General features: G+C 35.9%; 1 protein-coding gene and 1 non-coding gene across 4 annotated transcripts in view; one reads left to right on the forward strand and one right to left on the reverse strand.

The window, feature by feature from the left end:
* The window catches only part of CTNNA2 (catenin alpha 2), a 1,130,561-nt gene that overhangs the window by 132,534 nt on the left and 974,418 nt on the right, over positions 1–23,609 (forward strand). For all 3 annotated transcript variants that reach the window (XM_053588738.1, XM_053588740.1, XM_053588739.1), the window contains exon 2: positions 13,319–13,425. In XM_053588738.1, coding sequence (XP_053444713.1) covers positions 13,324–13,425 — 102 coding nt within the window. In that variant the 5' untranslated portion in view covers positions 13,319–13,323. The remainder of the gene's footprint in view (positions 1–13,318; positions 13,426–23,609) is intronic.
* On the reverse strand, positions 247–351 carry LOC128585189 (U6 spliceosomal RNA). The gene has a single exon (XR_008379921.1). It is a non-coding gene; the product is annotated as a U6 spliceosomal RNA (small nuclear RNA).

Here is a 23,609-nt window from a genome sequence, read left to right on the forward strand (position 1 = left end):
ACAAAGAATTCTGGATATCATGAGATGATGTCTTTATCGATAGAAAATGTGTGATCATTATGTAAGATGCATGTATGTAAAAACATATAAAAACTTATGTATAATTTAAGAATCACCCTAAATCCCATCACCCAGCATAGCTACTGTTAAAATTCTGATGTATATCTTTACAGACTTTTTCTACATGCAAATATATTCTCTATATCTAGAGATATATCTATATATAACACAATGAGTTCATACTATAAAAATATTGGATGCTGCATGAGTTTGCTTGTCATTCTTTCCCAGAGACCATGATAATCTTCTCCACATCTTTCCAATTTTAGTATGTAAGCTGGCAAATCACATGGTGTCCATTGAATTAAGCAAAAGGGGATCCTTTGTAACTGTGCAAGGCTGATTTTAGTGGAGTGGTGAGGGCAGAAGCCAGATTGTTGTGGGATGGCAAATGAGGGGGTGGTGAGGAGATGAAACAGGCAGCGTTATGGGCTCCCCTTTCCAGAAGCTAGGCTGTGCAGGAGGAGGGAAGCCTAGAGTGTCAAGTGAGGAGTAGTGGGATGGTGAGGGATTTTTTGTTTTTTAATTAGGTTGGACATGACTTTCCAATGACTGGCAAGAGACGGAATGGGGGAAAACTGAGAGGACCGAGGTTATAACTGCAGAAGCGAAGTCTTAGGAGGCAGGGAGCAGGAAGGGATGAAATGTAGGGAAGGAGAAACAAGGCTCCCCTTTCAAGGCAATGGTGAAGGAGGTAAGGGTGGAAACAGATGCTGAGAAATCTGTGTATGTGTCACTGGAGGTGATTCTGTTAACCTCAGGGTGAAGATGGCTGATATGCACATGTACTTAGTTATTTGATGAGGGATTTTGAACTTGCATGAAAGAAAGAACTGCCAGATTGGATCAGATCCATTATCCATTCAGTTGTATCCTCAGAGCGATTTCAAGAGATGCATATCAGAAAGGTCTATTCTTCTCTGATAAACTGAAAGGCCTCCCACACATTATTAACATTCAATAATATGTTAGGAATTTTTTATCCACATATTTTTGTGGAAGCTTCTTAAAGGGAAGTATTTTCTTAGCCTCTTCTGCCCCCTGAGCTTTACTCTCTGTGAAGTTTTGAACGTATTATGTATTTGAGAAAGTTGCATTATATATTGGAAAAAGGATAGATTTGGAACAAATTTTGGTTAATCTTGGGAGACCAACTTAGCTTTAGTTCCCTTAACTGTGAAATCAGGGTGCTATCATATTGACCTCACAGCAAAGTGAAGTTAGCATAAGGTTATATGCGCCAAGGGCCTGAGAGAGCTGTGCGGAGTGAGTGTGAGTCCCCTCCTGCTTTGCGGTCTTGTATACATGTGGTCACTCCAAGCATTCAAGGGCTTCCATTCCCTCTAGCACACCAGGATTTGGTGATATGAACATGAAACTCTTAATAATGATAATAAGCTTTGGCCAATAACCAGGAATGTTCAATGAAATCTCTGTACTGGAATGTAAATACCATGAGCTAAATGGAAAGGATTATACTACCCTGAAATGTACAGGCTTAACAGAGCTGCATTTGCATTTCCTAAATGCCATGGTACATTCTATTTTTATATTTACAAAAGCATATCACCTGATGTGTTGTATTTTTATTTATTATTATTATTTTTTTTTTTTTTGGCTCATCAACACTCCATTAAATGCCTTAGATAATCAGATGGAAACCTGGGTTATTGTTTCTCTTTTTCACATATGACTTTCTATATCAACCATCTTAATAAGATGATTTACCAAGGGATGTATATGCTAAACACAACTTGTTTTGAGAAATATTAATCCTCACTTTAAAAGACTTCTAAGCAAATATAATTGCTATAATGTGTTATGACCTTTATACTCTCAATTGAAAGGAGCAAGGCTAACACAATGTAGGTGAATTATTCCTCACTTGCTATACCTGCCACTGCATACAAAGCAGCACCTGTTTACATTAGAACAAGTGAATAAGCCAATTTGAGCCAAGAGAAACTACATGAAGCAGGAGTAGGGGGCTTTAATCATTTCCCTTTGAGTTTCTGTGACTTAATTCCTTTTAAACTCACCAGCACATGTGTGGATTTAACTCTGACTTTTGGAATAACATATACTAATCCACTAGACCTTGCTTTAAAAATACAACTTCTTAGGTACTAATTAAGTATTCTTATAATCTCTGAACTGTTTAAAATAGCTCCTACCTAAATATCTGCGTACCTTTCTTTATTACCTTGTCCCTTGTCTCCTTAACTCTCTATCTTGGAGTAACTTGAATGTCTTTTCATAGTCTAGCTTCTTTGTTTCCAGCATTTTTTTCTGGCAGCTGTTCAAAAGGACAATTATTTCCCCATTACTCTGTTGCACAAACTAGTCAATATGGATCCATCAAGATATCTAAAATGTGGAGCTGCCACAGGTTATCTCTCTACTGCCTGATGTAAATGCCGAGTTGAAATGGAACCACATATAATGGCCTCAGAGATACCCATCCCCAGCTGAGTTCACTCTCTGAGGTCTCCTTTCTTGGCAAATGGCTCTTGCTTTTACAGTCTGATGAGTCAGAACCAGTCCCATGTCACCAATAAACATGAAGCAAGTCTGATTTACCTTGAGATTTTTGACAGCGCCCAGCTGGGCCTTACGTGCACTGGGTACCTACTACATATGTATTGAATGAATTATGGATGGGTTAGTGAATGGAGAGCCAGAAAAGTTTATATTTAATTAGTATGTTATGGGATTAGACTTCTCTGCTAGAATATCGAAGGCATTCTGAGGGAGAGAAACTACTTTTTTGTTTTGTTTTTTCATATAAGTGGCATCTAAAATGGTGCATTGAGTAAAAATTCTCCTTCATAAGAACGTTGGTACTGTATTTTACTGTAGTTATATAAATGTATATATGTATTGTATATGTATGTATCTACACATATGTATATACAGTGAGTGTTGAACCAGGCAAAAATTCAAGTCCATGAATACTCAGAACATTTTGAATAAATGTTCAGCATTATGCTAATCATTGCAAAGGGGACAGAGTCTCTGTCCCTGAATGTATTAGAGAGGATAAAATTTACATACATCAAACAAAGACCAATGTAGGAAAACTTATTCAAATTAAATATCATGTGATAGTCATGCTGAGTGCTGGTGGAATTCAGAAAAAGGAAAAGTTACTGGGGCTTCTGTCAAGAGGAAGCCTACCTGAAGAGGGAGGAACTTGAGAGAACCTTGAAAACAAAAGGCAATTTGAGTTGCAGAAAAGGAAGACTTCTAAAAAGCATTGCAGGTCAACTTGTAGGGTTTGAAAAATTCTTTGCATGGAGTTACATGGAACTCAGAAGTAAATCAAGTATAAAGTAAATCTCAGTAGTCTGCAGAAGGATGAACCCAAGTTACTTTTTCCTAAACAAAAACAAAATTTAATACATAGTTAATAAAAGCTAGTGATCCAGTTCTAATAAGTACTGAAACTATACATTTTAAAAATAAATAAAGGAAAAACTTGAATATAAATTATTATGTATATAATATCAACATATCATTTATTTTCAGTCTCTGGGGAGTATGAACAAAGAATATGTCTAAAATATGTCTGAAAGATATTTTAGCTGGGTGCGGTGGCTCACGCCTATAATCCCAGGCTGAAGCAGGAGGATTGCTTAAGCTCAGGAGTTCAAGGCTTGTCTGAGCAGGAGTGAGAGCCCAACTCATGAAAAAAACTGCCAGGCTCAGTGGGGAGTGCCTGTAATCCCAGCAGCTTCAGAGGCTGAGGCAGCGGGATGTCCACAACCTGAGTCTGAGTTTGCAGTGAGCTATGACGCCATTGCACTCTGCTCAGGGCATAGGGTAGAACTCTGTCTTGACAAAAAAAGAAAAAAAAGAAAAGAAAAGATATTTTATAAATGATTACTCTCAAGGAAATAGACTCACAAGTAAAAGATAAAGAATTAATACTTAAATATAGATAGCTATTATGAATCATATTTTATGTATACACCATAATCACACATTTTTGAGGGACCTAACTTCCTACCGTATTCAGATGATGGCAAAGAAGTAAGAAATTTGATTTGTGTCCAGATGAGTTTATAATCTAATGGATTATGTCAAACAAATGTCAATTTCTTAATGAACCAGTTAAGAAAATTGTTAAGAACTTCTGCTCCTGATTGTACCCACAGTCTTGATGTAGGTGTTATGGGGAAGGTGTAAGTGGGAAGATGTCAGGTTTGGATGTTGGAGCATGAGCGGAAGGTGTTCCAGCTGGGAACTTTGGGAAGAGGCAGGAACCATGTGTTGTCATGTGCTTCAAACTTGATTGAAGAAGAAGACTTATATTAAAGAAATAAGATGCAGTAGATGAAGGCCGTAATGTGGAATATCAAACTGGTTACAAAGAGCACTTAGGACTTACTAGGAAAGAGAATTATGAAGTGATTTTCATTCCTTAGAAAAGTAATGTTTAGGATACTGATTTATAACTGGTGTGCTGTGAGAAGATCTTAGGTGTGCCACAAAAAATTTTAAAGATTATTAATTAAATTATTTTCAAAAGACATTCAGAGCACAGTAAGTATATTCTTTTTTTTCTTTGCTCTTTTTTTTTTTTTTTAAATCAACACAATTTAAGTGTACTGTGGAAACTTAACTATAGGTTCAAGTGTGCTGTGAGATTAAAAAGGTTGAAAACCACTGGCTTAGGTTAGTTTAGACTGAATTATAAGTGAGACTAAAGATAAGGAGAGCAGTTTGGTAGCTATTTTGCTATTATATAAATATAAAATATTGATATGCTGGTAAATATTTGAGTTAAATTATCATTGCCTATGGAATTCTAATTTACAGGAGGTTAGAGGCTAGAAAGGATAAAATTAATTGCCAAAGAAGCTGTATTTCTATTAAATAATGCGAAATTGATTTTGAATATGTTGCCTAGAATATTAAAAGTTACGATTTTTGGTTGTTGGAATCTGTTTCCCAATCTGAATTGTAGCATTGCTGAAGGATAATAAGCAACTAGAACACTGCTAACCTTTGGTCAAATATATTTCATTTAGAAAAACAGAGTTTTCATTGGAACACTGGAAAACTAGCACGGCATACAGAATAAGAACAATCTACCTGGAAATCACATATGTTCATGCCCAAATTGAAAACAAGCCATAATTTAGGACTAGACTGAGTCTGTTTATGCTCCCAAAATGAATTTAAATGATGAGACCATGAATGTGGTGAAAAGCACGGAAATGAATATGACAGATACTGCTTTCATTTTCAATTTCAAATTACTGACTTGCTATTAGCATACTCGAGGAGTAGTGAATTTCTATTAAGTTGGCACATAGTTTTAAATTTTATGGGTATGCTATTGTAAGTATAAAAACCCATTTCAGTAAGATATGGACATGGTTATTTCTTTTTAATCAGCAAACTCTAGGCTGTATATTATTAGTCTCAACTTGTCACCTTGAAAGACCTGAGGCTGTGCAGCTTTATTCCTGTATTTCTTTTTGGTAACATTTTGTTGATTTGGATAAAAGAACAAAAGAGGCTCTGAGGAGGATATTTTAGTTTGATACTTATTTAATATGCATTTAAAAATTATTAAGAGATTTTTTATTATGCTTTATGCTTTGACATGAAGTATTATTGTTATAGCCTTTGCAAATTATTAGAATGCTATTTTTATTCAGCAGCATTTCTTTTATTTTTTGGTGGAAAGTTATGGGTGTACCATAAATAGAGGGCTTGCAGATACTACAATACTTAAGGGAAGGACTAAATTTTAATAATAGCAGAGCGAACCCTCCATCACACACATACACATACTGCAAATAGCTAAAAGTAGTTAGAAATTGCATGTCCCTTCAATTTTGAATACAAATGGTGACAGATACTATAACCGTAGCAACAACTTTCATCTTTGGTGAAGGCAAGTATCGCTATCACTGTCCTTTACCTTAAGAACCCTCAGGCTCAGATACTTGCCTCTTTACAGTCCCAGAGAGGGGATGAACTTAAATGGAGCAGAGTTAATAGAGGGAAGACTTTTCTACAGTTTGGCCACTAGGCCTGGCCATTTCCATACAAGAAGTATCCCAGGAGCAGGGCCAAATGTCCTCCTTCCCCACCTTCCATTTAGACTTGGTGCTGTTGAAGTAGAGGATATTCTGGTGGGAGTTAGGATGCCTTTACTTTCTAGGGACATTTGGAGGATGATTTAAAAGGCTCCTTCTCTTGTTCTTTTTTTTTTTTTTTTAACCCCAACTTCTACCCCAGCCTGTGATGCATACACACAGATACTCTCAACTCTAGAAAAAAATCCCTTGTTACAATAAGGCAACTTATTGAAAGAGATAGAAGTACTATCATATTTCAGATAACATATCTGGAAGACCTAATTTTGGAGTTATTATCTTACTGGTCCTCTGGTCTCTGCAGAGATGACTCATATCTTCTTGGTGACTGCTTCCCTACTGGTGTGTATGGTGATGGTCCCTAATTACAACAGTGGTTTTCAAAGCATCTGTTCTTGGAACACCAGAAGTAGAAGCATCTGGAAAGTTGTCGCAAATGCAAATTTTCAGGGCAACTCCAGACCTAATGAATTGGAAACTCTCTGGGTGGGTCCCAGCAGTTCATGTATGAACATGCCCTCCAGGTGATTGTACTGGCACACAAATTTGAGAACCACTTGTATTCTTTTCTCATTGCTACAGTAAAAATTTGCCATAAGCTTTGAATCATCAAAAATACAGATTGAGTATCAGTTAGTTTCTGAAAGTCAGAAGGCCAAGTGGACTTGGCTGGGTGCTCCTCTGAGGAACTCCCAAAGCTGAAATCAAGATGCTGATAGGGCTGTGTCTCTCTCTTGCTGGAATCTCCAGGGAAGAACCCACTTCCAACCTCATTCAGGCTGTTGACTGAATTCATTTCCAGGTGGTTGTAGGACTGAGGCCTCTGTTTCCTCACAGGCTTTTAACTGGCACACACTCATAGAGGCACCTAAATTCCTTTGCATCCTTTCCATGTGGCTCCTACAAAATCTGAGTCATGTCCCTCTCACTGACTTTCTCTTGTGCCCCACTTGTCGGACATTCTCTTCTGCTGCATCTCTGAGACTTTTTCTTCTACGTATAGCCAGCAGAAAGTTCTGCTTTTTAAAGGCTCATGTGATTACATGGGTGTCCATCCATATAATACAAGATGACTTCTCTTTTTTATGGTCCCCCACTGTAATGTCCCTCTCGTTGTATAAGGTAAAATATTTAGGGTATGACCTAACACAGGGGCCAAGGTCATTGGGGTCAAAATTTTGTCTATTTGGTATAACTCATCATGTCTTTCCCTTGACATTGCCAGGGCCCTGTCTTTCTCTAGTTGGCCTAGCCTCACAGCCGGCATCCCACTTCTGACACATAGGACCAAAGGTGACTTGGGGTGACTGGATTGAAGACCTGCCCTACTCATCATGATGTACAATATGAATACACCCATATTCCCCGTGTGCTCCGGTGTGCCTGTATGTTAGGGCACCTGCTGTTGGTCTCTTCCTTGTCTAATCTAGCATTCCTTTATATCCCTTTCCTGACTCTTCCTATCTCATTCTCCAGAAAAATGTTTCCCTTAGTTTTGTTCCTTCTTATCCATATCTATGTTTTTCTCCCATGATTCAGAAGTCCCATGGTGCAACTAGAATAAGCCTAAGACTTGGGTTTCTTCTTTAGAAATAGTAAATCATAGAAGTTATAAGCACACAAGCTGAAGTAAAAACAAATTCAGTTTTGGATTTTTTGACTATGAGCAACTTCATTAACTATTTTATGCCTCAGTTTCCCCATCCATAAATGGGAAATAATGCTAAAATCTCATTAGCCAGCATTGTACTACTCGTGGGAGAAGCATGATGATTCAAGGTTTCCAGGCTCGATTCCTGAAATGCTAAAGTAACTTAAAAAACTTATTTCTTTTTCATCTTTCTCCATTTCTCAATAAAGATGCATTTTTAGCTATCTTTTCCTTCAAGATCTCCAGTGGCACTGTCACCCCAAGACGTCTCACGGATGTCTTGATGGCTAGGGTGATAATTATTTAGATAACATTTTGAAAAAGAAAACCACCATTTTCACATGTGTAATAATTCCTCGACTTTGCAGAATAAGTCTATCAATATACAAGGTTATCACCATTCTTGTTTTACAAATGATGAAACCGAAGCTAAGTAACTGACTCAATGTTTTACGTGTGAAGATAGGTGAATTATCTCCACATCTTTCTAATAATGATAGATATTATCAGTCATTAATTTCTTGTGAATTTACTTTTAACTAAAGCTAACCTATCATGTAATAAAGCCTCATGGAGTTTGATGGCTGGAGTGTTCAGTCCGGTGAAGAGATTTGTGAGGAGACGCTCAAGCTGGAGTCTTGTGGAGAGAAGGCAGGTCTGGTTGGCCTTCTGGGCAACTGGAAAGCATCCTGAACTGTCACTTAGGAAGAGAACTCAGAAAGATGAGGCAGAGATTTCTAAAGACATTTTCAAGAAACGTTTAAAAAGGGCAGTTTCTGGAGTTCATGGTGCATGACATTAACATATTTGCATTTTAAGGCATTCTTTGGGGTAGGTGACTTTGAAACAATTTCCACTGTCCAAGATAATGTCCAAGGAAATAAGGTACTTGACCTTCTGTTGCTCTTAGGGGAGCTCATTTCACCCTGACTTGTCTTTTGATCAGGTTTTGTCTTTTCTATTATGAGTGACAAATGGCTCGTAGGGTCCTGGCCCATGTCTCTTCCTTAATATGACAGAGTCTGAAATTATCTAAAGCATTACCTGGGGCTATGTTATCACTTTGCATGGAAACACAATTTGATAGATTTCAAGAAGAATATCTTATCAAGACTAAAGAACTGGCTGATAGTTTGCTCTTGGGCTTATAAAATTATGAAATATGGAAGAAGACAATCCTGTTGTCTTTTGTTATTCACTGTCCTTGCTTTTCACTCTTATACTGTGTCCAGCGTGTATTTTAAGTCTTTCAACCAAAGGCAAGTTGGATATGATTTTTTTTCATTGAAATTAAATCACTGAGATGAAAATTTATTTGTTTTAAATAGACTTCTTTTGTGAGCAAAACAGGCTTTATTAATTGTACAGGTATGTAATATAGAATGGACACTATATATCATTTCATCCTCAAAAAGAAGAAGAGATGATATGACTGTGCACTTGATTTATTCTATTGTCCTCTCATCTGCATCAGTTTGGTTGTTTCATGCAGAGAACTATAAATCTGTGTCTCTGTTTTTAATGGGTGCATTTCAATTTTTCCTAGCGATAAAGAATTGCAAAAAAAAAAAGATATCTAAACTTGGGAAAACAATAACAATGATAACAACAAGCAATATTTCTAGAAATGTTAGCATACATTCAATCTATTAAATTATTTTAATTATCTCAGTAACACTATAAAATATTTACTATCCTGATTTTTTATTTGAGGAACTTAGGACTCCAAAATGGCAGGTAAGTTGATAGTATTAGAGAGTAAATAAATTGTAGGGCTTCAGTTGAAACAAAGATATTTGAAACCATTGTCTTAGTTAACTGTTGCTGCATAAAAGTCATATTATTCTTAGTAAAGTATCACAAGAATGAAAGAAAAAGTGTCCAGTGTACTCAGCCCTACTATGAAACTAATTTATGGCTTTCACATGAAAGCTATAACCCAGTTATAACCCAAAAATAGGGGGAAGTGGGAAAGGGAGGGGAGGGAGGGGGGAGGTGGGCGGAGGTAGGGTGATTGGTGGGATTACACCTGTGGTGCATCTTACAAGGGTATATGTGAAACTTAGTAAATGTAGAATGTAAATGTCTTAACACAATAACTAAGAAAATGCCAGGAAGGCTATGTTAACCAGTGTGATGAAAATGTGTCAAGTGGTCTATAAAACCAGTGTATGGTGCCCCATGATCGCATTAATGTACACAGCTATGGTTTAATAATAAAAAAAAAAGTTAATGGAATAATCTCAGGGGCCTACAGCATACAATGGCAATGATTATTTTCTTGATCCTGTAATGATGGTTTGGTTGGGAATTGGCTGGCTGGGTTTAAGTCAGCTGGGCTTGGCGCCGGCTGCAGCTTGGGTTCAGATTTTCTCTCTGTATCTTGATCTTCCTTTTGGGACCAGTGAGTTATAAATGACTGTCCTGGCAGAAAGCAGTAGTGCAAGAGTGCAAGTAAACACACACAAAACATCTTCTCACAAGGAAATACCTTCCTAACATTCCACTGGTCAAAGCCCTGTGTCAGTGGGGCAGGGATATAATCTCTTCCTCAAGAAGGTGAGGATAGGGAGAAAGTTACTATTTAGTGAATAATCATTCAATGTACCTTAAAAGCCTACATATTTTCTTTGTCCTTCATAATTTATAAACATTGACTGTACTAGAGGATGACATTCTCCATTAGGAGTCACCAGTTTTGTGTGTGCTTATTATAGAAGCCACGTATAAAATTATCAATTCCTATTTGCTCACTATAATTGTGTCCCTTCTTTGTTTGGGAGGATGCCTGGCTCATTCTCTCTTCTCTGTTCTTATATGTTCTTACTAGAACTCTGGGGGCAAAGACCATCAGTAAGTGATTCCTAACCTGGAATGGAATCAGTTTTTTTATTTGTTTATGAAATTTCAATTGGCCAAGTGTTTTGATAAAGAAAATGTTTCTAACATAAGGTCTACTACATGCAGGAGAAAGCGATCAAATATGCTGAAAATAGTAGGACAGAAACATTTTTTCCAGAAACAGCATATTGCAAGGATCACACAGCCCAAATACCTTCTTAACTCCTCTTTACCTCATGTTCAATAGCTGACTTGAAGCTAAGATGCCTTTTAGAGGTGGTTATATAGGAATCTTAGATATCAACATCTTGCATTTAGAGGTAGGGGTTTTGTACCACCACCAGCTCCTATCCTTCTTGATAATTGTTACTGTAGGGAGTAAACCAAATGGTGAAAAGGTTATGGAGTAGAGGCAGAATTCCTAGTTTTAGTCCTGACTGTATCAAAAATAGCATGGCTACAAAACAGCATTTAAAGTTTCTATGACTGTTTTTTTTTTTTCTTTCAAAAGATTAATACCATGTAACCTTTCCTTGCTTTTTGCTATTGAATTTTACCTGTGGCACAAAAAATGACTGAGAAGATTGATCTCCAATGGAATAAATTAAGTTGACTGATTTGTCCGGGAATTCTTATTCCTTCATTTTTAGATTTATATGGCCTCTGTGACCTTTAGAACTCAAGGCTGTAACTAACTCTTGCTTTTTGACACACAGGTGGCCTGAAGTTTTTTGTAAGAAGTTTCCCTGATTTCTGCCTGAGGCACGCTAGATTTGTGTCTCCATTGTGACTATACCAGCATTTTTATTTCTCACTGCAGCATTTTGTGAGTGTCATTTTTTTCAAAGTTATATATTGGAACATTCATCAAAGAGTTTGTATGCCTTCCTTGATCCACCAGCTGTATACAAACGTGCTCATGTTTTAAACTCTCTACGCAATCTCACCTTTCACTACCATGTTAAACATCACTTCACTACTAGTTATCCAGCATTCCTATAGGAGCCCCTGCACCCCCATCCCTGTCCCCAGCTCATCACCATTATTATGCCACTCACAATCTGAATTGAGTTTAAAAAGTGTTCTTAGGGAGCTTCCCCCAAAATTTGCAATAACTGAGTCATAAATACTGGGCCATGATTGTTTAGGTAGATCTGGTGTCAGCGAGGATGAAGGTGTCTCAGTGTGTGCAGGAAGCATCTGGCATCCCCATCGTTCTCTAACAGGAGAAGGTGTGCAGCCCAGCAACGGGATTCTGTGCATGGCAGAGCTGCTTTGTGGCAGTTGGTAGTGTGAATGGGAAATGTGTAAAGTGTTTTTAGGTTTTTGGAGGACAGGCAGCATATCAGTGCCAAGTATTGTTGTGGTGAACGAACCCAAATCTAAATTGGTCTGTATGGTTGGATTGCTATGCTTGGTTTATTTAAAACATGGCATTTGGAGAGAATTAAAATACCAGCACACTGTGTCTTTGCCTTTTCCCCAGAAGCAAATTGGTTGTATATAGTTGCAAAAGGATTAGCTGTAGGAGGGCCAGTAAAGTGTCACCTTTCTACTGATGCTTCTTGTAATAGACTTTCTTTGTGGTGTGAATTGTTAATGGAAATACTCATCTATACTAATTTATAAGGGTAGAGTTGAGAGGGGGCATTGATTCAAAAAGGTGAATAGCTTTGATTCAAAAGAAGAGAACAGCTGTGAATACTTTGTTGTATGGTGGTATTAAGGCAAAGGATTCGGATTCAGTTTGTACAATCTAAGTTTGCTTGTCCAGTAGTTAGATGTCACAATATATTCAGCTATTTCTCAACAAGAAATAGATGTATAATTTCTTTTCTTGAAGCTAGGACCACATTTAGTGCTTATATGTGGCATTAATCTTACCTGTATATTAATGGTTCTTAGGTAAGAGAAGATTGTGGTTTGCTTTACTATGAGATAAATAACCTTATCATCAGACACCAATTTTATGGGACAAGAATGTGAGTGGAGAGAGTAATAAGAGAGTGTGTAAATCTCAGCAGGATAATTTTCAGAACCATTGGCACTGAGTTTGCAAGATATCATTTTTATTTAAAAAACTGAAACTCTGTTATACCAAGGGGTAAGATAGCCTCTGGGGCAAATTATGATGTGAAAAGAACAGAATAACCTTTTGTGGTGATGGGAGGAGGTGCATCTGGCAATGAGGATGGATTTACTTTGCTTCATGGAATTCTTTGCTGATCTCCTAGGACTGACTTTTCACGTGGATTCCTCAATTTTCCTGTAGCCTGTTTTTTTAATCCTGTGTGTCACAATAACTGGAATAACTGTTCCTGGACTTTGTTGTCTCTATCTTTAAACCACAAGCTACTTGAGGGCAATAGTGCATCATCTTGGTACAAAGTACCAAATGTTGAGTAAATAAAATATTTGGGTGGTAAATAGGCCCCACAGGTATGCTCAGGGTCCTCTGTTTTTAATCGGAGTTCAACGTTGCCACCTCACACAGCATCAGTTCTGGTTTGCCCATCTCTAACCTGCTATAATTGGACCAGAGGAATAATCTCAAGTCCGTTCTACGTTTCAGTGATTTATTCATTTCAAATTCTCAAAGTAACATTTGTTTTTGGTGATCATTATTTCTAACTGATAACATGTGTTCCCACAGGGAGCATGACTTCGGCAACTTCACCTATCATTTTAAAATGGGACCCCAAAAGTTTGGAAATTCGGACACTAACAGTGGAAAGGCTGTTGGAGCCCCTTGTCACACAGGTAAGGGATGCTTTCAAGTCCTCTCTGTAACATCTATAAATTTCTATTGTGATTATATTATCACTCCCCAAAAAACATAGAAATCCTTCCATGAGAGCGAATCATGCCATAATGCTAATCACTGAATGGATATTATGGCCTGCATTCCAGACAATCATATTGCCCTATACTATTTAAGGTGGCTGTTAAAACTATTACATGTTTCTTAAAATAAGTTAATAAGATAATTGAAGAGGGGGACTTGGTGAAGGGGGCCCTCATTTGCAGTATGGATTCAAAGTCTAAATAAGCCATTTCTCATTCACTTTCAGATGCTAATGTACAGTTAGGAAAAACTGTTGGCTATCTAAGAGCAATGCATATTTATTGAATTACCTTTTTTTCAGTTTACAAGGCAGGATTTATCCTATTGGAGAGATGAGATGTTCCATTTTTATGTTGTCACAGTTGTTACATTACCACAAGATGACTGTCAATAGATAAAAAAAATCAGGATTTTTAAGTTTCAAAAATTAATTTTTAGTGTCTTGTTAAGCCTTTTTTATTTTTATTTTATTTTATTTTATTTTTTGCTATGTTGACTGTGAGGTTCTTGGGATTGGAAAATTCAAGTTTTTAGTGTTATATTTGCAAATAATCATCATAAATTAAATTTGAGGCTGTTTGAGTTGGTTTTCTATACTTGCTATAATTACCAAGAAGGTAGTGCCTTTAAGCAACACAAATTTATTATTTGATGGTTCTGGAGATCAGAAGCCCTATTGTCAAGGTATTGGCAAGGCTGTGTTCCTTCTGGAGGGTCCAGCAGAAACTCCATTTTCTTTACTTTTTCTGCTTTTCCAGCCATTTACCTTCTTTGGACCTTTTTTAAATTGATTTTTATTTTAATAATTTTTTGCATTTTATTTTTTATTTATTTATTTATTTTTATTGTTAAATAATAGCTATGTACATTAGTGTAATCAAGGGGTACAATGTGCTGGTTTTATATACAATCTAAAATAATCTCATCAAACTGTTCAAGGTAGCCTTCATGGCATTTTCTTAGGTTACTGTATGTAGACATTTGTATTCTGCATTTAGTAAGTTTCGCCTGTACCCATTCTAAGATGCACCATAGGTGTGGCCCCACTTATTACCTTCCCTCCACCCTAACCTCCCCCCCCTTACCCTTCCTTGGCCCTTTCCCCATATTGTTATGCTATAGTTGGGTTATAGCCTTCATGTGAAAGCTATAAATTAGCTTCATAGTATTGCTGAATACATTGGATACTTTTTCTTCCATTCCCAAGATACTTTGCTAAGAAGAATATGTTCCAGCTCCATCCATGTAAACATGAAAGAGGTAAAGTCTCCATCTTTCTTTAAGGCTGCATAATATTCCATGGTATACATGTACCACAATTTGCTAGTCCGTTCATGGGTCGATGGGCACTTGGGCTTCTTCCATGACTTAGCAATTATGAATTGGGCTGCAGTAAACATTCTGGTACAGACGTCTTTGTTATATTGTGATTTTTGGTCTTCTGGGTATAAACCTAGTAAAGGAATTATAGAATTGAATGGCAGGTCTATTTTTAGATCTCTAAGTATTCTCCAAACATCCTTCTAAAAGGAACGTATTAGTGTACATTCCCACCGGCACTGTAGAAGTGTTCCCTTTTCTCCACAGCCACGCCAACATCCCTGGTTTTGGGATTTTGTTATGTGGGCTACTCTTACTGAGGTTAGGTGGTATCTTAAAGTAGTTTTGATTTGCATTTCTCTGATGATTAAGGATGATGAGTTTTTTTTTCATGTGTTTGTAGATCGTGCGTCTGTCTTCTTTAGAGAAGTTTCTCTTCAAGTCCCTTGCCCATCCTGAGGTGGGATCACTTGTTCTTTTCTTGCTAATACGTTTGAGTTCTCAAACGTATTAAACCTTTGGATTCTGGTTATTAAACCTTTGGATTCTGGTTATTAAACCTTTGTCAGAGGATAGCCTGCAAATATTTTCTCCCATTCTGAGGGCTGTCTGCATGCTTTACTTACTATGTTCTTGGCTGTGCAGAAGCTTTTTCATTTGATCAGGTCCCTGATCCTCCTCATAAAGTATTCACCCAGGCCAATTCCTTCAAGAGTTTTCCCTGTACTTTCTTCAAGTATTTTTATAGTTTCATGTCTTAAGTTTAAATCTTTTATCCAGTGAGAGTCTATCTTATTTAATGGTGAAAGGTGTGGGTCCAGTTGCAGTCTTTTACAGATCGCCAGCCAGTTCACCCAACACCATTTGTTAAATAGGGAATCTTTTCCCCACTGAATGTTTTTAATTGGCTTGTCAAAGAGCAAATAATGGTAAGTGACTGGATTCATCTCTTGGTTCTGTATTCTGTTCCAGACATCTAATTCTCTGTTTTTGTGCCAGTACCATGCTGTTTTGATCACTATCGATTTATAGTACAGTCTCAGGTCTGGTAGCGTGATTCCTCCTGCTTTGTTTTTATTGCAAGATCGAACTAGAATTCCAAGCAGTAACCCAAAAGATATATCAAGAATTTAATGAATTCAAAGACCAAATGACCAAAGATTCTTTGGACCTTTTGTCCACATTCAGAATCAACAGTGCATCATCTTCCCTTGTCTCTCTCAATCCGACCTCTGCTTCTGTCCTCACATCTCCTCTCTAACATTGCTCCTCCTGCCTCCCTCTTAGAAGGACCCTTGTGATTATGTCATGCCCACCTGAATACTCCAGAAAATTTTATTGTCCAAAGATCCTTCACCTAATCACATCTGAAAATTCCCTTTTGCCATTTAAGGCAACATATTTTCAGTTTCCAGGAATTAGAATTTTGTTATTTTGGGGGGCCATAATTCAGCATGCCCTCATCTTCCCTCTTTCCTCCAAAGATTCTGATGTTTCCCACAAGCAAAACATATTGACCATGTTTTCAGGTCCCCATCAACTCCAGTCCAGAATATTATCTAAATTTCATCAGCTTAAAAGCCCCAACTATCATTATCTAATCATTTAAATTAGAGATAGGTAAGGATCTGTTTATAATCCATCCTCAAGCAGACTTCCTCACCGTCTGTGTACCTATGAACTACAAAAAAAAAAAAAAAAATTATATGCTCCCAAAGTGCCATGGTCAGTAGACATAGGCTGACAGTTATAGATATTCCCATTCAAAAAGGTAGAAGGTGAAACAACAATAAAAAAAGAGTTTCTTCTGGAAGGATGTTTGGAGTATACTTAGAGACCTAAAAATAGACCTGCCATTCGATCCTATAATTCCTTTACTAGGTTTATACCCAGAAGACCAAAAGTCACAATATAACAAAGACATCTGTACCAGAATGTTTATTGCAGCCCAATTCATAATTGCTAAGTTATGGAAGAAGCCCAAGTGCCCATCGACCCACGAATGGACTAGCAAATTGTGGTACATGTATACCATGGAATACTATGCAGCCTTAAAGAAAGATGGAGACTTTACCTCTTTCATGTTTACATGGATGGAGCTGGAACATATTCTTCTTAGCAAAGTATCTCAGGAATGGAAGAAAAAGTATCCAATGTACTCAGCCCTACTATGAAGCTAAATTATAGCTTTCACATGAAGACTATAACCCAACTATAGCACAAGACTATGGGGAAAGGGCCAAGGGAGGGGAAGGGAGGGGGGAGATTTGGTGGAGGGAGGGTAATGGGTGGGGCCACATCTATGGTGCATCTTAGAATGGGTACAGGCGATTGCACTAATGTACACAGCTATGAATTAACAATTAAAAAAAAAGCAAAAAAAATAAAAAACTCTATTTAACAGTAAAAAAAAGTAAATAAATAAAGTCATCATACATAGGGAAAATGGGAAATTGTAGCTATATGTACCTTTATTTGTAAAATATTCATCCATCACCAAAAATATTTACTAAATATTCTCTACATGTTGGGAACTCTTTGTAAAATTTCATAATGAATATTTTGTAAATAAAAGCATATTTAGGCACCAAAAAAAAAAAAAGTTACTAAGAAATTACCAAGAGTTATCAAGAAATTTGGAAGCCACCTGAGAAAACTCCAAATAATTCTCTGTAGGTTGAGTCTCTACTCTCTGGGCCTGGTCCTCTGCCCTGAAAACCATCATTGCTTTTTCATGAAGGGTTCCACATATTTTCAGCTGAGTATTTGTGCCATCTCATTTTCTCCCCATAGAATTTTGGGCATCTAACAGCCTTTTTGAACTTTATGTTTTCCTTGTGCATTTCAGACCAAGCTGATAGTGTGTTTCTACTATTCTAACTGTCTCAAGAACCCTTGTGCTTTTCCCATGTATATCTTTGGAATTCATTTTATAAGAAAACAGCCTCCTCCACGGATCTTTCTTTATCCCATCTCCAATTTTGATGTCGGTTGACGTGGCTAAGGGGATCCATGGATCCCATGTTTAATTTCTTCTAGCAGCCTTCTGTTTACTATGAGCTTTGATGCATAGAAAACACTAATAAAAGTTTATCCACACATATAACTGACTTTCTTGCTGAGTATGCTTTTTCTGAAACTGACTCTTCTAATTTCGGTCCTTTGCTATTCTTAGAGGATGGGAATCTTCAAGATCATCAAGTTCTAGTTACTTTTAGCATAATAGTTCCAATTATTTATCTTTTCCCTCTCACATTTTATTGTAAGCAGCAAGAAGAAGCCAGACTTCTACAATACTTGCTTATCAATTTTATCTAAATATCAAGGTCAGACCAAATTCATCACTTAACAATTCTAATTTCCACATAATTCTAAGAATCAATCCAGCTGAGTCTTCTGCCACTACGTACCAATGATTCTCTTTTCTCCAATTTCCAATAACATATTCCTCATTTCCTTCTGAACCATCATTAGCTTCTCTTCTGATGTCAATATTTCTACCATTAGTCTGTTTGTGAAGACTTAAGTATTTTTCCAGAAGTTAAAGGTTTTCTCTGCCATGCTCCTCACTTCCTTCTAGGTCTTCACCAGCAGAGCCTTGAACATCTGTATTTTTGAGAACAGTTTGTTCAAGGCAAGCTAGGATTTTTCTATCACACTCCTGAAAGTTCTTCCGACCTCTGCCCATTACCAATTCCAAAGCCACTGTTTATATTTTTGATATTTGTTACTGGCAGCATTCCACTTCTGGACCAAAATTTGTGTTAGTTTCCCATTGTTGTCATTGGAAACTAGGTAAAAAATTGTCACAAATGTAGTAGCTTAAATACAACAAAAATTTTACTATCTTCAAGTTCTAGGAGTGAGAATTCCTAAAACCAAGGTGTTTATAGGGCTGTGTTTTCTTTTTTTTTTTTTTTCTGTTCAACAGAACTTTCTATTATTTTTTTTTATTAAATCATAACTGTATACATTGATACGATCATGGGGCATCAAGGGAGACTTGGGAGGCACCCGGTTCTTTGCCTTTCTCAGGGTCTGCTGTCCACCCGCAGTCCTTACTTGCTGTGTCTTCCCATGTGAGAGCCAGCAGCTGAGCACCTCTGAATCTCTCTCTACCATTCTATCTCCTTCTTTGACTATTAACTCTGTTGCCTCTCTCTTAAGAGCACTCTTGTGATTATACTGGGCCTTGTCAGATATTCTAGGATAATCTTGCCAATTTAACATTCTGATCAAATCTGTAGAGTCACTTTTGTCATTTAAGTAACACATTCACAAATGCTAGGGATTAGAAAGTCGATGTCTTGCATGTAATTTGTAAAACTAGATTGATATATATTTTCCTTTTTTATTCTAGACAAATTTCTCTAAGAAACATCTAATGCTGATGGGCCCTTAGGTTTGAGAGTATGTTGGCTACTACTCAAATTATGATCTGTGGACTAGGGATTATCTATGAATTATTTGTTTTTGGTCATCGATAAGCACAAAATTGAGGAAAAGAGCTCTGAAATTTGAATAACAACTTCACAGCATAATTTTATATCTGATGAACCTAATAATAAAATTTGGAATTGTATTTTTTTATCTCTTTAAATGTTTTAATTATTTATTTTGTTTTTTTATAACAAAAACTTTGGTTTGAGAGATATTGGAATAATGAAAATATAGTCTTTCATCATTGATACCTAGAGAAAATTGGTTAAGGAGATATTTTGGAGTCAGAATGATCTGCTAGATCAATTAACAACTGAGTGACCTTTTCTTAGCCTTAGAGTTTTTACTTCAGAGTACATATAAATATATTTAATTCTTATCATACAGATCAAATGAAGCAAAATATTAGAATAATGTGCCTGATATAAAGCAAATGTTGAATAAATATAGTTTCCATTTTTCTAATTTTGATGGCTATATATTTGGGCTTATTTTTAAATATAAATAAATCCTATATGATTAAATAAGAAGGATATGAGTGAATTGGACAGGGGCTAACATAACGTTGCAGCACGGGAGTGAGCAGCAACACTGTCAACTGAGAATTCCCCAAGGGAGGACTTTTCCATACTGCCCAGTCCAGCAGACAAAGGGAGAAACAGTGTGATAAATTCACACACAAAGTTTCTGTCTCTAGATCCAGAGAGACAAACACCACATTGGCCTGTACCAAGACTGATAGGTGCCACTGCAAACTGAATTCTCAAGAGCTTTTTATTGGGGGTGTGCATATACAAAGTAAAAAAGCAAGAGGTTATCATTTTATGTTTCAGTTAAACAGGCAGTCTTTTGTTCAAGAAAGGGTAGAGGATAGTGAAGTACTAAATCATGGATTAGACACCACCACTGTAGGGACTTTAATAAGGGAAAGTTACAGCCTATAGTTTGGGTAGCTACGGCTTGAGGGTAATTGTCAGCTGCTTTCTCACTCTTCTGACATCCTGACTCTGCCAAACTACTGGTTTCTATCCAGACATTTCTTGTCTATTCTGCTGAGCATTCTTAGCCTGCTTGCCACCACAGGCATGCAGAGCAGTGTGGGGCCGAGGCTTGGGGTGTTCCTTTGCAAGTCCCGTGGAATCCCAGCCTATACTATGCTTCTACCCACAACATAATATAACACTGAAACAGCCTTTAGTTCTTAAGAGTTTTATACATTTATATTTCACTTTTGAATTTAGCTTATCTAAAGAATAGCTATGTTAGATTATAATTTAAAAATTATCTTTTCTATATATCTTTTAGTACAATTATGTAAAATTTTTCCATCAGATAAAAGCAATGCATTAAAAATATTTCTTCAATTTTAAGGACGGTAAACTAATTCATGTACTATTCACACAGTACAGTAGAATTTAGCACTGTAATTAGGATTAGCATGTCTCCAGTATTTCCTAATATCTACATGGTTTATTTTGCCTCCTAGTGTACCTATTCTGATTTTAACAAATTTTTCAAAAATAATGACTTTTACAATGGAATTTTCTATATGATATTCTTTTCCTGTAATTTTATGGCTGTGTCATCAAGACTAACCACTTTCTCCCAGGGTTAATGATGAGACTGAAGTAATAATGTGACTGTTGACACTTAGAGGACATATGAATAAGAAAGGAGAGATAAGAAATATTTTTTTATTTATTTATCAGAATACTACAGGGATTCAAATATTTTTGCTATATGAATTGCTCTTCTACAGTTTGAGTCTAAGTTGTAAGTGTACTTCTCACTGGGATAATGCACATTATACCCATTAGGTGTGAATTTACCCCTTCCCTCCTGCATCCTCCCACCTACTTCCTTTCCCTTTAGTTTTACTATCAAATGTGCACATGGGTGTTGATCAATTAGTTCTACTTTAATGGTGAGTACATGTGGTGTTTCTTTTTCTATTCTCGTGAAACTTCACTTAGAAGAATGATCTCCAGTTCCATCCAGGTTGTTGAAAATATTAGATATAAACTCCATACTCAACATTTGAAGCACAATGTGAATGAAGTGGACAGAAAGTCAAACCAAAGCTCTAATTGTATAAAGAAATGGACAGAATTTTATGAATTGAGTAAAATTCAAAGCAATATGTGGTGATATAGCATGCTCTTAGCTTTCTCACAGTTTCTAACAAGGATGGATAAGGGATGAAATGAAAAGCAGAAGTTACAAGATTATAAGTAAAATCCATTCACTGTCATAAGAAAAATGACATGACAAACATACTGTTGATAAGTATTTGAAATACCCAACAAAATTTTACTTCATTTCAATAATGATATACATGAGAGTTATACATTGGTTCTATAATATTGAAATGGCAAGATACCTTTTGGAGAAATATTTATTTTATTTTATTATTATTATTATTACTTTTTTCAGTTTTTGGCTAGGGCTGGATTTGAACCCGCCACCTCCGGTATATGGGGCCCGCACCCTACTCCTTTGAGCCACAGGTGCTGCCCTGGGGAAATATTTATTAAAATAACAAAATCAAAGCTGGAATTGTTTCTTTCTTTGGGATGCCATGCAATTCTCTTGTTCCTTTTATACTTAAATTTTTTATGAATTCAAAAACATAAGCATTTTAATAGGTCACATTCTATGATAAGCTTTATTAGAAAACTGAAACACTTTATTAGGTAACTTTATTAGAAAATGAAAAGAATTTATTAGGAAATTAAGCAACTCTTAGATAACTCTTAGAAGCAAAGAGAAATTACAAACTATAATGAAAAGGAATAGCTCTTTTAACAAAATATATATACTCAATAAAATATGTGCTCAGTATGAAATTTTAGCTTTAAATGCTTTTGTTATTAAATAAAAAAGATTAAAATACACTAAGTACTCATCTTAGGAAATTAGAGAAGGAACATCAGAAGAATCTAGGAAAACAGACTTTAATAACAATGAAAACTGGAATCATTAAACTAGAACACAAAAGTAACAAGGGTTATGTAAATTCGAAATTTGATTCTTCTTTGAAGTGGCCAAGAAAACCCTCACAAGGCAAAAAGTATGGAAAATATATAAGAAAAGAAAATATAAGATTATAAATAAATATAAATATGTAAGATTATAAATAAGAAATCAGAAAGATTGAAAGAAGCATAGTGGAATATTGCTTGTAGGAAGGGAAAGTGTTCTTATAAAAATTTAAATTAAAAAAAAACACAAGAGGAAGTAGAAACTAGAATAAGCCATATAAATATCACAAAGCTATTTAAAGGTCTATTATCAAAAAGCACCAGAATAGATGGATGTATAGCTGTTATTGTTAGACTTGAAAGAACTGATAATTGCAACATTATTTAAACTGTTTCAATCACAGAAAAATACAGAGAACTCAGTCAGAATCATGACTTAGAAATGAAAAATTCAAGATCCTTTTAAAAAAACTTTTTTTTAATAAAAAGACAATGATTTTATCTCAATTTTAAGGGTAAATGCAAAAATATTATCCTACAGAAGGTATTAGTAAATAACATCTAGTAGTATACCAAATGATCAGCATATGCAAAACAAAAGCGGAATTTTTAGGAATATAATGATAGTCTGTATAAATATGAGAATAGGGCTAGGTTACTAGACATAAGATAAATATAGGAAAATAAATTTCATCTATTTAAAGCAGAGAAAAGTCAAAACAGAAAAATATTTTATTCATAGTTGAAAAATAAATAAGGTCAATTATTTTTCTGTACAAAATGTACATCAACTTTGTAGTTTTATTTTATTTGCAATTTTGTTGATTTTTTTTTTTTTTTTTTTTTACCATTTGAGCAAGGATTATGTATGCCAGGCTTTAGAGTCAGGGAGACTTTTGGGTCTAGTATTCATGCTGACTCCTTGAGTAGGTTTCTTAATCTCTCTTCAGATGTAAAACATATAAGAGCAATAATTTGTACCTTATAGAGAGATAAGTGATATCATGTTTTTAAGTGACTATAGAAATGCCTAACACTATGGTTATATTAATACAGGCTTGCTCTCAATATCTTATTATTCACTACTTGATAGTAAGGGATTTCAACTTTTTAGAACATGAATGCCATGTCTAATATAGAAATTAATTTGGATATTTTCTTTGTAAAAATATTTTAATGCAGAATTTTTAAAAGAATTATTTGCTTATTGCATTTAGTCAAGGTTAAAGCATGAACCTCTGAGGATATTAGAAATTCAACCTTCACCATTTCAGCAAGCTAATGATGCACAGTCCATCATAGTAGAGTAGAATTTGATGAAACTTTATTCCATTTTTTGTATAAAGATGAGTCTTTAA

The sequence above is a fragment of the Nycticebus coucang genome, chromosome 4 (assembly GCF_027406575.1).
Source record: "Nycticebus coucang isolate mNycCou1 chromosome 4, mNycCou1.pri, whole genome shotgun sequence".
In the NCBI taxonomy this organism is placed as follows: domain Eukaryota; kingdom Metazoa; phylum Chordata; class Mammalia; order Primates; family Lorisidae; genus Nycticebus; species Nycticebus coucang.